Source organism: Drosophila teissieri, chromosome 3R (genome assembly GCF_016746235.2).
Source record: "Drosophila teissieri strain GT53w chromosome 3R, Prin_Dtei_1.1, whole genome shotgun sequence".
NCBI lineage: Eukaryota > Metazoa > Arthropoda > Insecta > Diptera > Drosophilidae > Drosophila > Drosophila teissieri.
In genome coordinates, this window is record NC_053032.1 from 14974701 (window position 1) to 14996521 (window position 21821).

At 45.5% G+C, this 21821-nt stretch overlaps 7 protein-coding genes across 8 annotated transcripts; 3 read left to right on the forward strand and 4 right to left on the reverse strand.

Moving 5' to 3' along the window:
- The first annotated feature begins 4679 nt into the window (after window positions 1-4679).
- LOC122620723 (inositol polyphosphate 1-phosphatase) lies at window positions 4680-6411 on the forward strand. Its single transcript, XM_043798322.1, has 2 exons — window positions 4680-5283; window positions 5637-6411. The coding sequence occupies exons 1-2, from the start codon at window positions 4794-4796 to the stop codon at window positions 6269-6271; spliced, it is 1125 nt and encodes a 374-aa protein (XP_043654257.1). The 5' UTR covers window positions 4680-4793; the 3' UTR covers window positions 6272-6411.
- A 932-nt stretch (window positions 6412-7343) lies between these two features.
- LOC122620809 (derlin-2) lies at window positions 7344-8845 on the forward strand. Its single transcript, XM_043798439.1, has 3 exons — window positions 7344-7665; window positions 7748-8268; window positions 8325-8845. Exons 1-3 carry the CDS (start codon window positions 7579-7581, stop codon window positions 8500-8502), a joined length of 786 nt encoding a protein of 261 aa, XP_043654374.1. The 5' UTR covers window positions 7344-7578; the 3' UTR covers window positions 8503-8845.
- Window positions 8846-9024: 179 nt separating this feature from the next.
- Window positions 9025-9642, forward strand: LOC122620857 (succinate dehydrogenase assembly factor 3, mitochondrial). The gene is made up of 3 exons (XM_043798527.1): window positions 9025-9221; window positions 9289-9398; window positions 9455-9642. The coding sequence occupies exons 1-3, from the start codon at window positions 9140-9142 to the stop codon at window positions 9623-9625; spliced, it is 363 nt and encodes a 120-aa protein (XP_043654462.1). The 5' UTR covers window positions 9025-9139; the 3' UTR covers window positions 9626-9642.
- Window positions 9623-10311, reverse strand: LOC122620856 (dihydrofolate reductase). The gene is made up of 2 exons (XM_043798525.1): window positions 10161-10311; window positions 9623-10111 (listed from the first exon to the last, which is right to left on the reverse strand). Exons 1-2 carry the CDS (start codon window positions 10250-10252, stop codon window positions 9646-9648), a joined length of 558 nt encoding a protein of 185 aa, XP_043654460.1. The 5' UTR covers window positions 10253-10311; the 3' UTR covers window positions 9623-9645.
- A 403-nt stretch (window positions 10312-10714) lies between these two features.
- LOC122621390 (soluble guanylate cyclase 89Db) lies at window positions 10715-12724 on the reverse strand. Its single transcript, XM_043799237.1, has one exon. The coding sequence runs from the start codon at window positions 12722-12724 to the stop codon at window positions 10715-10717; it is 2010 nt and encodes a 669-aa protein (XP_043655172.1).
- Window positions 12725-16425: 3701 nt separating this feature from the next.
- Window positions 16426-18429, reverse strand: LOC122621624 (soluble guanylate cyclase 89Da). The gene has a single exon (XM_043799549.1). The coding sequence runs from the start codon at window positions 18427-18429 to the stop codon at window positions 16426-16428; it is 2004 nt and encodes a 667-aa protein (XP_043655484.1).
- Window positions 18430-20420: 1991 nt separating this feature from the next.
- On the reverse strand, window positions 20421-21787 carry LOC122620607 (COP9 signalosome complex subunit 5). 2 transcript variants are annotated; one of them, XM_043798162.1, is made up of 3 exons: window positions 21430-21787; window positions 20806-21376; window positions 20421-20741 (listed from the first exon to the last, which is right to left on the reverse strand). In XM_043798162.1, the coding sequence occupies exons 1-3, from the start codon at window positions 21778-21780 to the stop codon at window positions 20596-20598; spliced, it is 1068 nt and encodes a 355-aa protein (XP_043654097.1). In that variant the 5' UTR covers window positions 21781-21787; the 3' UTR covers window positions 20421-20595. The 2 variants fall into 2 exon arrangements, with proteins under 2 accessions (XP_043654097.1, XP_043654096.1); XM_043798161.1 differs by having other exon boundaries at window positions 20800-21376; window positions 21430-21784.
- Window positions 21788-21821: the final 34 nt, after the last annotated feature.

Here is a 21821-nt window from a genome sequence, read left to right on the forward strand (position 1 = left end):
AGAATTTATTTCGTACGTCTTCTTCATGTCCATGTCGAGTCCATTTTGATGGCGAGCACAGCTGAAGTATGCGAATAGCTCAGCTGCGATATGAAAATTAATAATTCCCTGGAAGTTTTCGTATGCCAGGCACACTCAGACGGACTCGCTACCTGGGAACGTGTTCTCGGAGTTGTCCAGTGGGGCAATCATCAATGTCAATTAAATGTTAAATGTTGGAGGCCACTTGTGGGAGTTCGAGCAGGATGCAGCTGACCACGGAGAGTTCCTGGATTCCAAGCAGATGAAGCCGTCTTCAAAACGCATTACTCCGATCGCCCACTCAAAGGGGTTAATCCCAAGCCCGACATCGCTCCATCACTCCCTCTCCGCTCCGCTCCGCGGAACATAAATCTACGCCTCCAAATCTACATATTAACGCCAGAGATGGGGCCACTCAATGCCAGCGGACAGCGCCAACGATCACTTACTTTATGATCACTTGAAAACCAATCAAGCACAATAAATAATCGCTCTGCAGCAGGGACAAGCTGCGATATTGAAAATCGCCTCGCATCCAGAAAAGATACAAAGATAGCCAGTTGGGAAGGCAAACTGCAAACTGCAAACTGAAAACTGCAGGACTGCGACTCACTCGTACACATTAAATTATATTCACACTTTGGCCCCCAGAAAATGAAATGGTTTTAAATACGGAGGAAAGCCAAACAAGACGGCGATCGCATTGGGGATCAGCAAACAGCTTCAGACGGACCACAAGACACTCGGAAAAATTCGCAGGTTTTGCTGACTAAACTTGCTCAATAAAATTGCAGAATATTTTTAACCAAATATTGGGCATTTTATTCAATGAACAAGTTTACTGTTTTCTAATGGAGTAGAATAATGCATAGATTTATTTTAGTTAATTATTTAGTTAAGAATGCTATTCGAAGACAAATATGTACGTGGATATCCCTTTTTATTCCCAGTGCAGAAGGCAGGATGCGCTTTGGCCAGACAGTCGGACACTTGGACGCGAAAAGAGGCGGGACTGAGGCTGCGGAGGACTCTTGACCAGAAGACCAGGGTCTGAAGACATCTCTCCCTGGGCCACGCTGCATTTGTGTTTTTTGTGTTTCACTTTTTTTTAGTTCCTGCCCCATGCCTCCGACTCTGTGGCTCGCTTATCATCATAACAATAATGTTAAAGTGGCAAAATGGCAAACTATGCGCAAAATGCATAAAATTTATAGCCAACTGGTCCGGGCACTGGCCAAACAGATTTGTATTTATATTTGTATTTGTTATTGTATCTGTATCTGTATTATTGGCCCATGTTTTTGCGAATTTCACGCTTCCGCTCTTGTACGGATCGGCGGTCAAAAGTGGGACCCAAACCGAACACGATCACAATGGGACACATGCGGCGGCAGGAGCCGATTCTCTTGTGCTGACCGTTGGATCAGCGGATCGGCTTCTGTGGGGGACACCTGGATACATGGGTGCATGGGTATCCTCAATGAGGCACATGCAGGGTGAATGGTGTAGTCGCGTGCATAATCTTTCTCTGAGTAACTATTTTGAAAAGCCATCAAAATGATTTACAAATTCCACGATAATAGTTACCTATCAATTAAGCGTGAAATTTGCGCACTTGTGTAAGCCAGAAATAGATTATACCCCATTTGCAAAACGCTTTCGAAATTAATTATCTTTGGCCATTTTCCCCTGCCCAATCGCTTTCACCATTATTTCTACAATGGCCTTCCACAGATTAATGCCGGTTCAAGAGCATTCGCATAGATCTACATTTGCCCGCGGGATACAGTGTATAATTGGTCATCTGGGAGCCACTCCCTTCGCATGCTTGGCCAAATGTAAACAATTAAGTGGCCAATGCAAATATGAATGAGATTTTCCCCCACAAGCCAATTACTCAAGGCCCGAACCGCTGGAAAAACGAGGAAGTGAGCTGCCAATGAGCGTAAACAGGCAAACACCTTGAAGCGCATAAATTAAACCGCATCGACAGGTCGGAAAAACTCGGAAGGAGTTGCAGTGGAGTGGAGTTGCAGTGGAGTTGCAGTGGACCGAAATTATTTCGGATCCAATCCAGTTTGTGGCTGCAGGCTGGCACCCAGAAGATGGCCAAAAGTCGAGGAATATGGCCAGAATGGCCAGAACTCGCGAGTGAGTGGGCGCTGCCAATTGAGCCAATTGAAAGGCCACAACGCGTATACGCCCCGTTGCACTCGACTGGCCATAACGATGGCTTTATAAACGGCTAAGTCGTTCTACCCCCACTCCCCCATTAAATCGTATAAACCGCTAGACTAACTAATGAAGCGCACACGCATAACTTAATACCAGCCATTCGACATTTGTCGAGCTTGTTGTGGCATTTCGTATTAATAAAACATCCAAGACAATCAGGCGGGCAGCCCAGCAGCGCACAAAAGAGCCAACTAATTTTTGGAAGCGTTCAAAACTCGTTTTTAACACCTCAGGGGTGGAGCCTTTCGTCGGTGCGAGGGAGACGGAGCACCTGGCGGGTGGCAGAGGGAGAGGGACTGATTTGGTGGGGGGGCCATCACTGAAATCAAGTCACAATAATATGTAAATGTTCTCGTGTTTCGAGAGCGTCGAACATTTCGCTGTGGCGATTAATTAAAGACTCATTAAGAATTTGTTCAACTCGGGCGATTAATTAAAAGGCTGTTAAACGTGAAAGGGGCGAAAACAAAGAGTAACCGTTGACTTAAACAATCTAACTAATGTCCATCAAAAGACTCGAAACACAAACTTGACATACATACGACATACCAGCCCATTGGCAAATAAGTAAAATATTTAAATGGCAATTGATATATTACTGTGTGTTATTTCTTTGTACGTAAGAAGGACAAAATTTGACTCAGACTTTACCTTAAGACTTGGCAACATGATACGGATGTACCGCACTGTAAAAAGGGGGATGACAAATGCCTTCGGTGGAGCTGCTGATAAATGCCCACCAGTTCGGGGGCTGTTTGAAAAATCGTTTGGCCAGAGATCACGCAACGGCCAAATTGAAACGTCACCAGTCGCAAGCGGCCAAGATTGTTATTGTTGGCCGACTGGTGCTGTTTCTCCATGAATATTAACACATTAAAATGGTAAACGTGGTTGAGTGAAAAATTAACCCAAAGCAGCCGAAATGCCGCTGCGGCTGCAGCCTAAATTATGCAAAGTCATCAAGTCAACGTTATCCAAACATCAATGGCCTGCAAGGCCTGGGAAAAAATTAGCATAAGCCCAGCGTTCGACGGACTGAAGAGGAGCTCCTGCAGCCTGAGGGAGGATTCGCACACTCCGGAAAAGGGGGCTTACATTTTTGAAATTCCTCTATGGCCAAGGAAATATTTCAATAATATTTACTCCATAAGATATATGAGCTTTTCCTTTAAAGATTGATTCAATTTTACATACTAGCAATGATGACTCTATTGAAATTGGGAAATACTCTCCCTACTTTCATCTAAACTAACGAGATTTGAAATTAATTTTGAAGATTTGTTTAAGTTGAAAGCGTTTAAAGAAAGTTTTTGGAAACAGAAAGCTTTTCCTTTAATATAGTAAATATTTAGCTAAATAGTTAGGAATGCAAGAACAAGCGTATTTAAATTGGAAACATATTCATATTCCCGCATTATACATTTTTGTGAAAGGAACTAGTAAATTTGTGCGAGTGCAGAAAGGCCGAGTTAAGGAACAGGGAATGGCCCAGGCATCGCAGGAATGCCACATTGATGCAGTCACTTTGATAGCGCGACATTAGCAGCAATTTATATGCAAATGCAGCAGCGCAGGGAAGAGGAGCGAATGGGATGCAACGGCGAGTACCACAAACTGATTGATGGTCTCATTTCAAAAGATGCCAAAGTGCGTGAGCCAGAAAGCAAAAGGCAAGGCAAAGAACAAGGCCTGGAGACTGGATACTGGAGACTGGAGAGGATTGGGGCAGCACTGGGCCATGTAGGCCAGCATCATTAATGCGAATCATTAGCAGTGCGCGCTGATAAGATCGGGTGCAAATTATGCGGCAGTCGCAGCTGGAACAAAGCCCTCGAAAAGTCATGCCCTCCAACTCCTCCCTTCTGGCCATGATTATGATGCTCGGTTGGCCAGGGATTCCCGAGGGGCGGCAAGTGCGTAATTTTTAATTGCCAATTAAAATTGCTCCAATGAAGATGTGTAAGCCGCTCCAAAAGCTAGAACTGGAAGTCCTTCGGCCGTAATTAGGGGATGGACTGAATTTACCTTATTACAATTATTTGGGGCGTTCACCAAAAAAGCTTTGTAATTGGTAATTCATTAAGTATGAATTACAATGCTAAAATAATTTCGTTGACATAGTTGCGGAAAAAACAAAAAATGCTTCGTGTATTGTTATGATACTTCGTCGTTAAATACAATTATTAATATGAACAATATTTAATTAATTAATTTGACATAAGATAAGCATTTTTAAACTAAAATAAAATTTTGAACTTTAAAAAAGGGAAATAATAAAATATGAAATTGTACTTCGAATATTTGAATTTCGCGCGTAGTTCAGTATTTCTCATTTCCAGTATTAAGTATTTCCAGAAGTGTGGCCAGCTGACCAGCCTTCCATTGGCTCCAGCGGGCCGTTTTGGTATTCGCAGCGAAAAACATACTGAACCAGAGAAGCCCACACAAATTCGCAGCTGGAGAAGAAGGAAAAGCCATAAAAGTGTGGAAATGGAACCCAAATAGGCCACAGAAAGCAGCAAAGCAGCAGGAACAGGATGAGCGGCGAGGAGCAGTCGAGTCTGCTGCGCGTACTCATCAATTGTGCGGAGAAGGCGGCCAACATAGCCAGGACATGTCGCTCCAACGAGGAGCTGCTGGGACTGCTGGTGCAGGAGAAGAGCGGATCGGAAGCCAACGAGCGGTTTGAGCACGATTTCAAGACCCTGGCCGATGTCCTCATACAGGAGACGATCAAGCACGAGGTGGCAGCGCTATTTCCCGCCATGCAGGATGCCATCCTGGGCGAGGAATCGCCCAATTTCACCAACAAACTGGGCGAGAGCGTCACCATTGCAGTGGGCGCGACTGAGGAGGACACCGCCTCCTGTCTGCAGGCTGTCCTTAGCGGGCACGAGGGTGCTGCCAGTGCCCTGGCTACAGAAGTCCATCGGGAGGTCAGCTTCAGCAGCGAAAAGCTGGGAGAGATTGCCCAACTGCCGGATGAACTGGATTACGCCAATTTGGGCATCTGGATCGATCCTATTGGTTCGTAGCTCCCACAACTATTTTAATAGTTTCCAACAGGATATGTTACTTTTTAAAATTACACCGCTTTATAAATCGTATATTTTTACATCCGTTTAGGATGAAGTAGATCTGCCCACTCCACCTTTCGATTGGGATTATAATTTATTATATTTATACATCCAATGAGAGCAGAATGAGTAATTCTCGAACGCATTTCTAGATTTTGTTTGTTTATGTGTGTATTCCTTAGAAGTGATATCACCATCAGAAGCAACGCCGAACCGACGAGCTAATACACTTTTTCGTTCTTTAATACAATTATTTGTACTTTTTTCTGACTCACACGAAATTAAAATATTTGTATCTTGCAGACGCTACCGCTGAGTACATTTCGGGCGACACCATGTTCACCGACTTCCCGGGCATCACATCTACCGGCCTGGACTGCGTCACCGTGTTGATTGGCGTCTACGAACGGGACACTGGAGTGCCGGTGATCGGAGTGATGGCGCAGCCCTTCGGCGAGAAGCTGGAGGAGAACGTTTACAGCTCCTCGATGTTCTGGGGCGTTTGCCTGCCCACGCTAAGGGCACACAACTGCGATTTCGAGGCGCGCGATGAGAACCGTCGTTTGGGTATCTTCTCCAGCTCGGAGCAGTCCGATATCCTTCAGCGTTTCCTCGATCTGGGCTACGAGTTTGCATTTTCTGCTGGTGCTGGGCATAAGGCCTTGAAGGTGATTACCCACGAGGTGGATGTGTATCTGCTTAGCAAAGGGTCCACCTTCAAGTGGGACACTTGTGCTCCCCAAGCCATTCTCCGTGCCCTCGGCGGAGATGTACTGGATTATACGGCCAGTGTGGCGGAGCAGAGAGCAGTACCACTGAAGTACCTGATTGAGGATGCTGAAGCTGATGCCGATTGGAAGCGAAATGCAGGTGGTATAATCTCTGTGCGCAATGTCGATGTTGTGGAGGAGCTGCTCACCAAACTGGCTGAGCAATGAATGTTGTTGTTATTTGTTGTAATCTCATTATTGCTGTTGTAATTGATTCGATGTGTGGCTAACAGTGAGTCGAATTCGTAGGGATAGAAACCATTGCATGGATGTTGTTAATAAATGAAACCGGCAAACTTGTAAAAACATCTATTCACAATCGTTTTTGTACAACAAAATACATGGCTGTTTAATTACAAAATGTCCCATTGCCAAAGACCCCAAATATGCGTTTCATTTGCAATTAAACTTAGTATTGTTTGTTTTCCTTACTCAACATTAGTGTGGATAAAGGTTGCTTTATTAAGTGTAGTCTACTTATTGGAGGTTTTGTGGTACAAACAATGAATTCTGAGCATTGAAAAAATTCAAGAAATTCTGCAAGAATAACCAATGCAATAACTAAGGTGTTAAGTCTCCTAATCGACTCACTCTAATGTGCTTAAATAAATGTAAAATATTATCAAAATCATGTTTGAAAATACACTCTCGAGTACACTTAATTCTACGATCATATGCGGGAAAGCGATCCATGTTGGATCCAGTTGGTGCGGTGCGCTCGTAATATTCTGCAGATCCATAGAACGAATCGGAGCTCCAAAACTCTTTAATTTCTCGAAGCCTGCAATGAGGGGATTATTAACAAGGTGGGCAGAAATTGAATGGGGTAATGTACCATCTAAGTATATAGCACTTCGTGACATAGACGGCATTTAGCAGAACCTGGGCCATCGGTTTCAAATGTCCTTGACCTCCTGACCTCCTGACTCCCAGCTTTTATCTTCGCTGAAGGGCGCCAAGCAATTGGCTTAAAGCGCATACAAATAATTAGACGTAAGAATATTGTAACCACTTTACCATGGCACGTAAACCCGAAAAGCAATGGTATGTTATCAGAGTTAAGCTCAAGCTTATAAATGCACTCTTAAAAAAGTCCAAAAGTTGTTATAATAAACGCTAGAAGACACAATCTTGTGTTCTTGATTCTTTTAAGCATAAAGTTTAATTAAATTTAATTTAAGAGCTTCGTGTCACGACCAAGACTTATCGATAGCTGGCGCCAGTGTCACTAGTAATTTGCCCACCTCTAACCTTGTTCATAAAAATAAAAACTAGCGTTCCATTTATTTTCCTATCGGCCCGAGCGCTATTTCCAATCCATTTACACGTCTCAATCCTGGAGTACAGAGCATTTGGTGAGGCGACTACCGAAAACCACTCGACCGCTTCTGGATGTGGGTGAATCAACAGTGAAGTAGCGAAGAGTCCAAAGGATACGACCCAATCCACTTGCCAACGTTGGAGAAGGAGCCGCCATGAATGCCCTGCGGCAGTTCTACCTGGAGATCCCGGTGGTCACACGGGCCTACACCACGGTGTGCGTGCTGACCACCTTGGCGGTGGTAAGTGCCTCCCGGATTGCGTTCTTAATCGCGGATGACGTGTACGTGTATTATCGTTGATTATAATTGGCCAACTTTCTAGCATCTGGACCTGGTGTCGCCGCTGCAGCTCTACTTCAATCCCACGCTGATCGTGCGCAAGTTCCAGATCTGGCGCCTGGCCACCACATTCCTGTACTTTGGCACCATAGGCATAAGCTTTTTCTTCAATATGGTGTTCACATATCGCTATTGCCGCATGTTAGAGGACGGCTCTTTCCGCGGACGCAGCTCTGACTTTGTCATGATGTTTATCTTTGGCGGCGTGCTAATGACCTTCTTCGGAATCTTCGTCAACCTGTTGTTCTTAGGCCAAGCCTTCACATTAATGCTGGTCTATGTGTGGTCACGCCGCAATCCGCTGGTGCCCATGAACTTCTTCGGGGTGCTTAACTTCCAGGCGCCTTACCTGCCATGGGTTCTACTCTGCTGCTCCATGATCCTAGGAAACACCGTGTGGGTAGATGTCATCGGCATGGGTGTTGGCCACATCTACTACGTGCTGGAGGACGTCTATCCCACACTGTCCAACGGCTACAGACTGATCAAAACCCCCTACTTCTTGTAAGTTCCCTTCGAAATGGAATATAACTGTTTCAATAACTACTTTTTGACCGTAGGAAACGTCTCTTCAATGAGCACATCGAACGTAACTTCCAGACGGCTGCCGAGGATCGACCTGGCGGGTTTCCCTGGGGCGGCGAGGGTCAGCCCCTGCTGCCGGAAGAGAATGCAGATGACGGACAGGATGAAGAGCCAGCGAATCCAGCAGCGCCGGCTGCTGCCGTGCCGCAATAACAAAACTAGTAAACTTGATTGTTAAAACGTTCTTCTGTTCAAAACGACGACGATGACAACAATGTTGTGTACCCCTCCGCCACCTTCCGTTTGGTGCTTGGTGTAATTAGGCGTATAGTATTGAGAGAAAGGCGTGCAATAGTTAGCCAAAGTTGGTGCAGAGCGTGTGTGTATTTCATTTATTGGTTTGTTTTCTGATGTAGAGCACACTTTCCATCCGAGATGTTCTTTAATTTATAATTTAGCCCCAAGGGATGAATCCACGACAGATTGAACCTACACTGCACATGTGATTATATACATATATACAAACATGCCACAAATAAATCATTATGTAAAAAGACCAGTTTGCACGTTTCAAATCCTTGAAAACGCTTAGAAATGCAAAAACGTCTTCATTCCTTATAAATCTTTATTATTTTCGAGACTGAGCTTTATAGGTTTTACTGTGAGATAAAAATAGTACTCAAATGCGCGCCAAGCATTTGATACGTTGCCACCTGTCAACTCAAATCGAGCCTTAATTCGAAGTTAGCCAACACTGGCTGCCTCAAAACAGTTGTTATTCCCTCAATTATTTTTTAGTCAGCTGCTAAAAAATATAGTCTTAGAATGTTATATGTGAAATAAACTCAGGATGTCCCGAATTTTGATGAGCCAACTGACCCACCCGCAGCGCGTCCGCCTGCTGTACAAAACGATCCTTCGCCTGCACAGAGGTGAGATGAAAGATGCCCCTTTGCCATAAATTGCATACATTTTAACTGAGACTTCGGCACTCCGTAGGTCTTCCAGCGGAACTGCGTGCTCTGGGCGACAACTATGTGCGGGACGAGTTCCGGCGACACCTCAAGTGCAATCCCATGGAGGCACAGCTATTTATGACAGAATGGGCCGTAAGTTTTACGTAATAAACAAAAAGGCGCCATTCTAAGCAAATCCTCCATTGCAGCGATATGCGTCCACAATCACCCAACAACTGGGAATTCGAGGCAAGCCCAAGGGGGATTTGGGCGAAGAGATTGACCCGACGACAGTGGAAATGCTGAAGGACGACCAGGTAGTCCAACTATACGAGCTGATGCTGGCGGCCAAGGGAGTAGAAGATGTGCAAGCCAAATAAATTAGTTGATTATTTTATTTTCACTGTTTCTCCAAGACCTTGTACTCGAATTTGATGCCATTCTCCTCCTGGAGACCAAGTGGCGTGTCCGAATCGGGCGTAACCTCGCGGAAGCTGTCCGGGATCGCGGGAAAGAAGGTGTCGCATTCGAACTTCTGGTGGATTTTGGTGATGTACAGCCGGTGACATCTTGTCGAGGCCATGGCTTCCTCGTAGACCCCACTACCACCCACAATCCAAATGTTCTCCACCTCGTTCTTGTCCTCGAGCGCTTTCATGGCCGCCTCGAGATTGCGACACAGCAGTACTCCCTCGGGCAATTCGTTGTCCTGGAGTGTGGTGCTCAGCACTATGTTCAGCCGATCGGGAAGAGGTCTCTTGCCTTCCGGCACTCCGAAGTAGGTTTTCCTGCCCATCACAACGGCATTGTGCTTGCTGGGATCGCTTGTTCGCTTGGTGGTGCGGCTGAAGTACTTCAGCTCGGATCTGTGGACATGAAACCTATAGCTGCGGTGTAACCTTCATTGCCACTCACCTAATGCGCCACGGGAGATTGCCATTGATGCCGATCCCGAAATTCTCGCAAACTGCCACGATTAAATTGAAGCTTAGCATCCTGAAACTCATAAACTTGAAAATGGTCTTCCGAATTATCAAGTCGAACAGCTGGTATACAAAAAAGCGGGAACCGATTTCGATTGCAAAGATTACGTACCGCACATCGGTATTAAAAGGGACATTTTCGTAATAATTCTGATCAGGATCGTAGGTCGGTTTCGCCCCACTCCCATGTAAACAATGTTTCCAGTATTCAATGTGCCACGTATTTATTTATTTTTAAATTGATCCACTTTTACCATATACATATGTAGGTAATAAGGTGTTCGTTTACTTTTACCAAGAAGTCGAAAAGACTCTTTTGACAAAACTTTACATTTCAAACGTTTTTAAACCTGATTATTTCCAAAAGGTTACAAGATTTTGATTATCAAAATATGTTTTTTATATTTGTATAGCGCAGCGGTGGTGTTCCGCTTTGTTATATATTGTACAAATTGTGGGTTACCAAACACAATCAAATTTTAGGTACTACTCTGGTCCCTCCAGCAGCCAGTAGGTCTCCATCTCGCCCTTGCCCTTGACCTTGACAAATCCCCGTGCTTCCACCTTGTAGCCCACCTTCCTCACCTTCAGCGCAGTGTAGTTGGATAGCTGGATCATCCAGGGATCGCTGCTGCTCTCCATTCGCGAGGCGGTGTTAACGGTGTCCCCAAACAGGCAGTATCGAGGAACCTTCATCCCAACCACTCCTGCAACCACGGGTCCCGAGTTGATGCCCACCCGTATGGCCACTCCAGGAAGGGCATGGGCTTTGACCTTCTTCATCACCCTCAAGGCCAAGTCGCAGGCGTGCTCGGCGTGCAAGGGATTCACATCAGGAGCACCCGAAACAGCCATGTAAACCATGCCCACGGTCTCCACTTTGTACACAAATGGGGAAATGATCTCCTCGTCCAGAGCCGAAAACACTTTATTCAAGGTGGTCACAGCCTGCATGGCATCCTGGATGTTGTTGGACCCACTGTCATAGACATTCAGCACCTCGATGAAGATGACGGACACTTCTTCGAAACTCTGACACACGTGTTCCTCGCTCTTCCTCATTCGCTCTGCAATGGGCCGCGGAATCATGGAGTACAGTAGCTCATCGCCCTGCCGTTTCCACGAATCTGCCAGTTCCAGCGACTTTTCCAGCTCGTCCGATCGCTGCTCCTCCTTCTCGAACATGATCTCCAGCTTGGAGCAGTGCTGCCATCCTGCCATCACTAGCTCTCTACTCAGTCCATGCGGATTGAGATCGTTCAGATACAAACCAATTCCGTGCAGCTCATCCAGATTTTCGATTAGAGGACTGCACAGGAAGATCAGCGAGTCCACATCTTTGATGTAGAACATCTGACCCTTCAGCAGGATGGATCGGAGTCCCACCGAATGGCGCCTCTGTCCGGTGGCGGGATCGATTTCGTCCTTGGAGGTGCCTGCGCCAGCTGCCTCTTGCTTGGCGTTCTCCGCACTGAACTCCTTGGCACTGGCCAAGGCCATGGCCTGCGCCTCGTTCAGGCTGCTGGCTTCATCAAAGTTTTCGAAGTCAAAGTTCAAGGCCGCATCATAGGCGGCACGGTTGTGACCCGTGCGAATGAGCTCGAACTCGAAGAGGACTGTTCGCATCTGCAGAATGGTCTGCCATTGGATTTGAGTGTCCTTGGGACGGCGGCACTTGAACCGATCCAATATGTGGCTGCCAATAAAGGTCTTCGGGTTCACCCCAGGATTGTGCAGAATCCACGTCTCGACAATCTTCTCGCCCGCAAGTGTGATTTTCATGTCGTGGTCCAGCACAATGGTGAAGGGAAACAGCTCGAGGAACACGTTCAGATCCACCGACGGCATCTTGAGCTGGGAAGGATGTGCGATGACATTGACCCGCTTGGCCATATAATCGCGATTATCGAAGTCCAGCCGATACTTGACAATCACGGTCAAAGGACCGTCCGTAAGCTTGATGGGACCGGCTGTGCCGCCGCATATGTCATTTTGGCTCTCCAGGACGTAGGCAGTCATGTCCAGGCCGTAGAACTCCTTTGCCACCTCTGTCATCTGGCCAATCAGGTACTTGGACATGCCAGTTCGGCCGCTGCGGTAGAGGATCACAGCCCCATCGTCATCCATGTTGGTCAACTGCATGCTGGGCGACTTCATCTTGGGATACGTGAAGCGCATCTGCACGTGGATGTTGTCGATGGACTGCAGGAAGTCGCAGAAGTATCGCCCTGTGGAGCGGATCATCTTGTCGTAGCCGAAGTTGCTGAAGAACCGCACAAAACAGCGCCCAAAGAAGTTCATGCAGAAGTCGAAGGACTCGCCCGTGCTGGCGGACAGGGCAGCCGCAAAGTCCGGCATCAGCTTGTCCGGATAGATCTGGTGGGTCTTGAAGCTCTGGTGCTTGCAGTCGACTATCTGGCAGACCTTCCGCCAGGTCTCCATGCCGTACTCCTGCTGGATGTAGTGCTGCACGCTCTCGTACAGCATTCCGTACATGGTGGGGCAGGATGTGAATGTGCTCGGTGCTCTGAAGTCCTGTCTATCGTCCAAATTGCTTTCGCAAAAGTTTTCCTGTAACGAACCAAAGTGGGCAGTCACATAATCAGGGGTGGAGGTCAGACAAAGTTTTTCCATCGTTCAGAGCTGGTAATTAGGTAAACTGTGTTCGTACCCCGGAGGATTTGGGGCAGTTACGTTGCCTTGGGTCAGGGATTAGGCCAGCAAACTCGTATATAACTCAAGTGATTGATAGTGGCTTAGGATGTTGCTGAAACGGGCCTTGCTCCAATTTGGTAAGTTAAAGTGAAAATTAAATTGTATTCTGTACAAACTAAGAAAAATCTGAAACATGAAACCAATTTAATAATTGTTTTGTTGCCTGATCCGTGAAATCTACTTCATATTTTAAGAGACCAATTTAAAATCCATTTAAATAGTAATCAATGTAAGGTGACATATGTATTTTCAAGCCGTCAAAGGATATCGCCTTATCTAGGCGGCAACAACACTCAACGAAAGTGTTCTTTTCCCTCGTTTCATTTGATTTATTGCCCCGACAGTTTAATTTGAGTTCATGTGGCAGACACACGCAGGGAATCCTGCGGTGGGAGGACTCTCCTCAAGGTCCTTCAAGCCTGTCACGTTCTCGGCGAAAGGAACATAGCTCACTGTGCTTAACTTATTTCCGTTTCCTATTGCCGGTAATTCGCTGGTGGCAGTGCCGGCTTTTTCATTTTTTCCCACAAAGACTAACTAACTGAGCCATACATAAATTCTCGAACATCCTTGACGAGCTTGAGTGTATTTAATTTTGGCAGAAACATGCAAATTTCCGAGAAGCCCAAGGTCGTAAAAAGTAGATAAAATGCTGTTTGAAAATGCTGTTTGATTAATGGCCAGGGAATCTACATTGTCAAATAGAAGATAAGCGCAATGCTTAACTTCTGCTCCTTTGTAGATTAGATAATAATACTCAGAATTTATGGTAGCTATATAAATTGATTAATAATGGATTGGATGCTAAAGTTAAAGGGATTATAGTGCTAAGCTTTGTGGCCAAGTCAAGTGTAGCCTTAACTACAAGATTTAATCCAAATGATGTAGTATCTCTGGTTGATAGCTTCCCAATCCTTTGACGAACTGCCTTCCTTGCCTTGACGAACTGCCTATATATCTCTTTGATTAGTAGACCGTGAAATTAGCTTATTATAGCCCCAGCAATCCCCATACCTTATATTGCTTTCCTCGTTCCAATCCCCTAGCTGAGTTGCAGCAGGTTCTTCAGCATCGGAGTCGCGTTTGTCTCGCTTCTGTGCCTCGGAAAGAGTTTTAATTTTATCCACGGGGCATTTGCCTTTCGCTTATTTATAATTTAAGGAGGCATATACGCCTGCACACGCACAGCAGCCCCGGATGCGTAAAGTCGGGTGTATATACGCGCACTCCACGGCGAACTCGCACTTTTCCGGACTCCGTGTTGCGTCGTCGGCAGTTGCTATTGTTACACTAAATTTGTTTTGCCGCCTGTCGCTGCTTCCTTGGCTTCTGGCTGCCTGATTTGCTTTTGCTTCATGATTTCCTCTGACGGACGAGCTTCGTGAGTCTGTCGGCTCTTTCGCATCCGTCGGATCCGTCGGCTTCCCGTGGAGCTTTCCCTTTTGGCCGGGACGATGTCGGTCGACTGAAGCGTGCCTCTTTGGCGGTCAGGCCTTTTATAGCCCACCCACTAACCAAGCTGCAGTTGGAGCTGTGTTTCCCACTGTATTGCCCACTTTGGACCTACGTGCCTGCGCCTCGACACGCACTTCTCTGTTTGACCATCGTGATCATCATCATCATCGTCGGTGTTATTACAGACCAGGAACATCGGCAGTCAATGCTCTTTGCCACAATTGCCACTTTCTCTCCTTCCGACACAGTATCAACATTGACACACAACCGAAGGAGTCATTTTTCTCCCCGTTCACTTCCTTTTATGGCCCCACTCCCCCACATCGATGTATATGTGTGCGGTGTCCTGGCAAAGTATTGTCCTTTGGGTCCTTACCAGGGCTGAATAGCACTTACCAATAGACTGACGACCAAGTTAGTCAGTCATGCTGTTCGTAGCAATATTGAATTTCATATATATGAATTTCCCTTCTTATTCTCTGAACAGTGTGAACCCATTCTCGGTAATCATTAAAAACTCGAGTACTTTAAAAATGTATCCCAAGCCCTGAAGTATCGAAAACAGCCTGTCAAATGTATCACTGTAACTGAGTTTTTCGCTTTGCCCGTTTGCCATTTCCCGGACGGAGGAATGGTTTTGTGGCTCTGTGCTTAATGCTTTTCCTTTTTCACGCACTTATACATATATACAAATAGATGTACATACATTTGTTAGCCCGAGTCCTGAACATATTTGACGTGTTGTTTTAAAGCAATTTAAAAGGGATTTCACAGCATCGGACAAAAAGCCTTTGCCCCACTTACCCGAAACGGATTTCGGGTAGTCTTTTAAATAAACGTTGACAATTTTATGGACAGACCATTATTCCATCGAAAGGACGATAATATGCCTGGTCGAAAAAAAGAAGGAGAATTTCTGCCACTCAAAAAGTCATCAATTACAGAACTGGCGCTTTGCGTAGCATACTTTTTAAAATATTATATTTACGTACATTCCCAAGAAAAGAACTTAATTATTGCCGTAATAATTATCAAACAAAAGTACCTCCTAGCAAGGCAAAAACTAGTGACGACTAGTATTCAACTCAGAATTACTACCCCGGGCTATTTTCATTTTCTTGGTATGGGAATATTTTTTGAACGGAACATCGATTCTAAACAAATGTGGTTTATTTTTAAAAATTTTTTTATATTTTTTGTCAGTGTGGTTACCTCTCAACCCCACTTTAACCGCTTTTCCTCCTATATATCCATATATTTTTTCAAAAGCCTCCCTTGTAATATTTTTGAATGGTGTATCACTCGTTATGTTCGGATAACTACAGCTGATTTAAATTTCTTCGTGTATATGAAGTAGTCTCCTTCGCACGCTGTCATGGTGCGCTTCGTCACTACGTGTACTAGCGTTCACAGTGATTACACAGGCAAAAAAAACTAAAAAGAATAAGAGGAAATAATAGATACAATGCTTTTTGCTAATGATCCTTTTTTCCTGTGTAGTTGTTGTCTATATTGCACCGGAATTAAGTGTTCGAGCTAAGGACACGCAGAGTGTCATAATTTAATTTATATAAGGAACAGGCGAACGGACGTTACTAGATGCTTGAATGGGCTAACGATGGAACTTCGTGGGTTGCAGATGATGGTGTGCAAAGTGACACGCAAACCGGCCATAAAAGTTATTAAAAATGGGTTTTCCGAAATGAGGGTTGTCTGCGGCAAATGGCAGGGGCGTCTGGTAAATTAAGTTAGTAATTGAAGAGGCAGGACGCAGGATATTTCAAGAACTTGAGCTCATAAGACTGTTGTTTTGATAGGTGGTAATAAAAGAAATTAAGTTTGTCCCAACATTATAAATAAATAGGTAATATTCATATTTTCCCACCCAAAGTCTCTATGTCACAATGAAGCAGAGCTAAATTTCTTTTATTGCAACAAATTACAAAAGCCACAGGTGTCGTACAATCCTTCAGTGCATGGTGAATCATTGTGAATCATACATAGATACATTTCATATTTTTATATTCCTAGCCCTCAGGTCCCTCCAGCAGCCAGTAGGTCTCCATCTCGCCCTTGCCCTTGACCTTGACCGTGCCGCGCGACTCCACTTTGTAGCCCACTTGACGCACTTTATCGCCGGTGTACTTCGACAGCTGAATCTTCCAGGGATCACTGCTGCTCTCCATTCGCGAGGCGGTGTTGACGGTGTCCCCAAACAGGCAGTATCGAGGAACCTTTTGGCCCACAACTCCAGCCACCACAGGTCCAGAGTTGATGCCAACTCGAATGGCCACGTCTCCCATGTCGTGAGCCTTGAACTTCTTCATCACCCTCAAGGCCAAGTCGCAGGCGTGCTCGGCGTGCAGAGGATTCACATCAGGAGCACCCGAAACAGCCATGTAAACCATGCCCACGGTCTCCACTTTGTACACAAATGGGGAAATGATCTCCTCGTCCAGAGCCGAAAACACTTTATTCAAGGTGGTCACCGCCTGCATGGCTCCCTGAATGCTGTTCAATCCTTCATCGTAGACGTTCATCACCTCAAGGAAGATGACGGACACCTCCTCGAAACTCTGGCAAACCTGCTCCTGGCTGAGGCGCATTCTCTCGGCAATGGGCCGAGGAATCATGGAGTACAGTAGCTCATCGCCCTGCCGTTTCCACGAATCTGCCAGTTCCAGCGACTTTTCCAGCTCGTCCGATCGCTGCTCCTCCTTCTCGAACATGATCTCCAGCTTGGAGCAGTGCTGCCATCCCGCCATCACTAGCTCTCTACTCAGTCCATGCGGATTGAGATCGTTCAGATACAAACCAATTCCGTGCAGCTCATCCAGGTTTTCGATTAGAGGACTGCACAGGAAGATCAGCGAGTCAACATCTTTGATGTAGAACATCTGACCCTTCAACAGGATAGACCGCAAGCCCTGGGAGGATCGACGTTCCCCAGTGGCGGGGTCGATCTCATCCTCTAAAGCAGCTTCATCATCATCCACCGGATGGGATTCACTGAACTCCTTGGCCTTGGCCAGCGCCATTGTCTGGGCTTCATTTAGGTCCATCTCGTCGTAGTTCTCAAAGTCCATATTCAAGACGGCATCGTAGGCAGCGCGGTTGTGACCGGTGCGAATCAACTCGAACTCAAAAAGCACGGCTCTCATCTGGATGAGCGTATCCCAGTCGATGGTGGTGTCCTTCGGACGACGGCATTGGAACAGGTCCATTACGTGGGTGCCAATAAAGCCCTTTGGATTGGCCCCGGGATTGTGCATAATCCAGGTCTCAACGATCTTCTCACCCGCATGCGTAATCTTCATGTCGTGGTTTAGCACAAACGTGAAGGGGAAAAGATCGAGGAACACATCTAGTTTCACGGTGGGCATTTTCAGCTGCGAAGGATGGGCCTCCGTATTAACGCGCTTAGCCATGTACTCCCGGTTGTCGAAGTCCAGACGATACTTCACAATCACGGTTAAGGGACCCTCCGTGAGCTTAATGGGACCAGCAGTGCCTCCACTGATGTCATTCTGGCTCTCGATCACGTAAGCCTTGATCTCCAGGCCGTAAAACTCCCGGGCCACCTCGGTCATCTGTCCAATTAGGTACTTTGACATTCCAGTGCGACTGCTTCTGTACAGGATCACAGCTCCGTTGTCATCCATGTTGGTCAACTGCATGCTGGGCGACTTCATCTTGGGATAGGTGAAGCGCATAATCAAGTGAATGTTGTCGATGGACTGCAGGAAGTCGCAGAAGTATCGCCCCGTGGAGCGGATCATCTTGTCGTAGCCGAAGTTGCTGAAGAACCGCACAAAACAGCGCCCAAAGAAGTTCATGCAGAAGTCGAAGGACTCGCCCGTGCAGGCGGACAAGGCCTCGGCGATGTCCGGCATCAGCTTGTCCGGATAGATCTGGTGGGTCTTGAAGCTGTTGTGCTTGCAGTCGATGATGTGACACACCTTCCGCCAAATGTCCACGCCGTACTCCTCCTGCACGTAGTGCTGCACACTCTCGTACAGCATCCCATACATGGTTGATGTTTCTGAAAAAAATTGAGTGAATGGACCAATAAATGTATAAACAAGATAAAAGTACTTTAGTATCTAAAACAACGTGGCTACATTTTTTCGCCATTTGTTTTTCGATTGTTCCTTTATTAATTTCTGTATTTTATGTGGGTCAATCAGAAGTAATTATGCCATCTGTAAAGCCATCATAAATGTTGCAAAACATAAAAAATAACTACGAAATTGTTCTCATTGGGGTAAGTCTCTTTCTATAGCTTTATTTTCGGTAAGTAGTACATGTAAATCTTGCTTATAGAAGAATCTCCCTTATTATTTCAAACTGTTTTACTCTACAATACTTTTCCTCTAATTTCACTAACTTTGTTCAACAGGTTCCGTTGGCCGAGTTTCACTTTAAAATTCACGTTCGATGTTCATTTGCCGTCTTGTTAGTTCATAAATTTCCTAGTCGCGTTGCTTTTATTCCGCTTTTAGTTTGCAATTTATTTATAACTTCCGGAAAATTCAATGAGGCGCACATATGCTGGCTACAATTCCCAAGGCACTAAACGCACGCACTAGCACTAGCACTCGGTAAATAGGTTTTCCATAGCTATTACTTTGATTTTTATTGGATTTAACTTTATTGGCACGAGGAGGATGCTTTATATGCTGTAGGCGCTGCCATGATGTCCTCAGCTTGAACTTGTGTAGCGCGAATGGGAAGCTTGCTAGCTGGCATCCAGGACGCGAATGAAGCGCCTGTCGTTTGTCGCCAGGACTTTATAGCAGCTCGGCAATCGTTTTAGACTCCTCCTACCCATTTGCTGGGCGATCTAGGAGGGTCTAACTCCCTTTGGCAGTGTTACATTTCATGTCAATGCTCCTTGTTGATGCCAATTCACGCTTACATTTCGATATAATATCTGAAAGTGAAAGTTTTATTGCTTTTCCACCAATAACTAACACGCACAAACGCAGCCCTCGTAGAGGTCGTCACGTAAATCTTCATAAAGGTTCTCGTTTACTTCCTTCAAGTACGTTAATATTTCTTGGTATTTTGTTTATCTCCCTTTTTGATGTGGGATTTTGAGACTTGTTATGCGCCACAATTTACATTTACATTTAAGAGGATTTAAGAATTCCACAGAATGAATCCTGGGACATACACACATAAAGCTTCCCACACAGACACACACAAATGTTGACATTTTAATGGGCATTCCTTGCAGGAGTGATGATAACGGTTAAACAGGACTTGTATTTGCCTAGCGCCCTTTTTTTTGGTACCTTACAGCGGCCATAAACGTGACAATGTATTTAATTAGCGCCCTTCTCAAGCGGCCCCTTGTCCGTCCAAATCGAATGGGCCACGTGCTGGAAGGGCGTTGACATCTCACTTGTGGCTTTCGCTCCCAGGAGCAGACAGTAGACGACGAGTCTGCTGGGGAAACCCAATCGCCCATCGGCAAACACGCAATCGAGGAATAAAAGATGTAAGACGAACCAAACGATGAAAATAATGAAACCATTTGATTGATGAGAGGGACGCTTTTGCGGCTTGTTATATTGCTAACAAGGCCCTGTAATATTTACTTTAAAAATCCCAAAGCAATTAAGAAATATTTCAGTCAGTTGTTGCTTTGGGACCGGTTTAGGTTACATCATTCTAGACCACTTAAAATACTCAAACCTCTTCTTATCCGTACGGTTTTATCAATGTGAGAACCAGACTTCGCCAAGTCCAATTATTTTGTCATGTAAAAGATATAAATAACCTACCCTTTAAAATTAAAAAGTAAATTGTATTTGCTTCAAATACAGAAAAGTTTTTCATTTAACAATAAAATAAGTTTGTTTATCTGAAAGAATTTCTGTTTTCTGCCAAGGCAAAAATAATACACCCTTTTCCTATGCCGTCTGCCATCTAATAAGTATCGATAAAAACGATTAAGTTACTTAGTAAAGGGAAAAGGTTCATATAATTTATTAGACCCTATATCAAAACTAAAAGCTTTTAAAAGTTGTTTATCAGCCTGAGAGGCGTTTTTATATTTTCTTCTCTTTTTTGGATAAGCTTGACTTACTTAAAGTATTTCCCACGGAACTGGTTAATAAATCGCCCATTTGCAAAAAATGCACAATGTATTGTAAAATTCATTAGGAATTTGAGAAATCTGAAATGTAGAACTATTTGCCCAGTCCGACCTTGTTGAATAGTTTGTCCTTAACGATCTGAGCCATCAGGCCATGTATCAGTTCAATTGTGGAGCGGCTGCAGTCTCGCGTGGCCTTGGACAGCTTATCTTCAGAACGCTTCTCGTTGACATCGGTACCTGTGGATATTAAAGCTGGTAAATTTGTGCTCAATTCTTAAATCGACCCGTTATGTACCGCGACCTAAAAAGTTCTCACTCTGCTCCAGCTTCTCGGAGAGATCCATGATTTGACCGGTGGTGTACTCTGTATTGGTGAGCAGACCCGAGCTGCCCAGTGTGTTTACCCAGTATTTGTTCCACAGAGAGTCGAGCAGCTTGCGGTCCAAGGCCGACTTGAAGTAGCTAATTTCCAAGGGATAGTACTGTTTGCAGTGGACACCAAAGTCCTCGATCTTGTTCAGCGGGATGGTCTGGTACTCCGATGGCTCCTCGTTTGGTGGCTTATAGCCCTTAGGATAGGTGCGGAATGCGCCAAGGCACACCTTGCCAGCGGAAACAGTGCGCACAGGATCGACCACAATGGCCACGAATGGCTCCTGGTATGTCTGGTTGAGCATCTGGGTGGACACATCGATGCCAGACAACCAGCAACCGTAACCAGGATGGCTGTGGTACCAGCCCACGGCATGTTCCATGCGTCCCACCTCTTTGGCCGCCTCCATGTAAGCGGTCATGTACTCGTACGCTTGGGCCTGAGCATTGACGCGGGTCTCCGTGCCCTCCACTGGCAGTGCAAATGCATCCATGACAATCTGCAAAGAAACGATGTATAAATTGTGGGACCTTCTCAAACTACCAAACTCACCATTGTGTTGTCCTCGACCTTGCCAAGCATTAGACCCATTACCTCCAGAGTACCGCCAGAGCGGGCGTGCATCACCATCTTAAGGAGCGCCAGAGCCGAGATCTTAATGTCCTTAAAGAAATGGGGATCCTTCTCCCAGGGCTTAGCGTCGATGATCTGACGCTGTTGCTCTGCGTCGTAGCGAAAGATCTCGTCACAACTGGGCAACGTCTGGATGTTGTTCTCCAGCTCCCAGGTCTTTTGTGCGGCGTCTGAGTCCATTGCGATTTTACTTAGGTCAATAATAATATTCTTTTGTTGCACGTTTTGGTTTTCCGGCTCTATTCTAGGGATGACACTTGGCAATACCATCTGTACAATAAATTCCATGAAGGTACAATCGATTACATTTA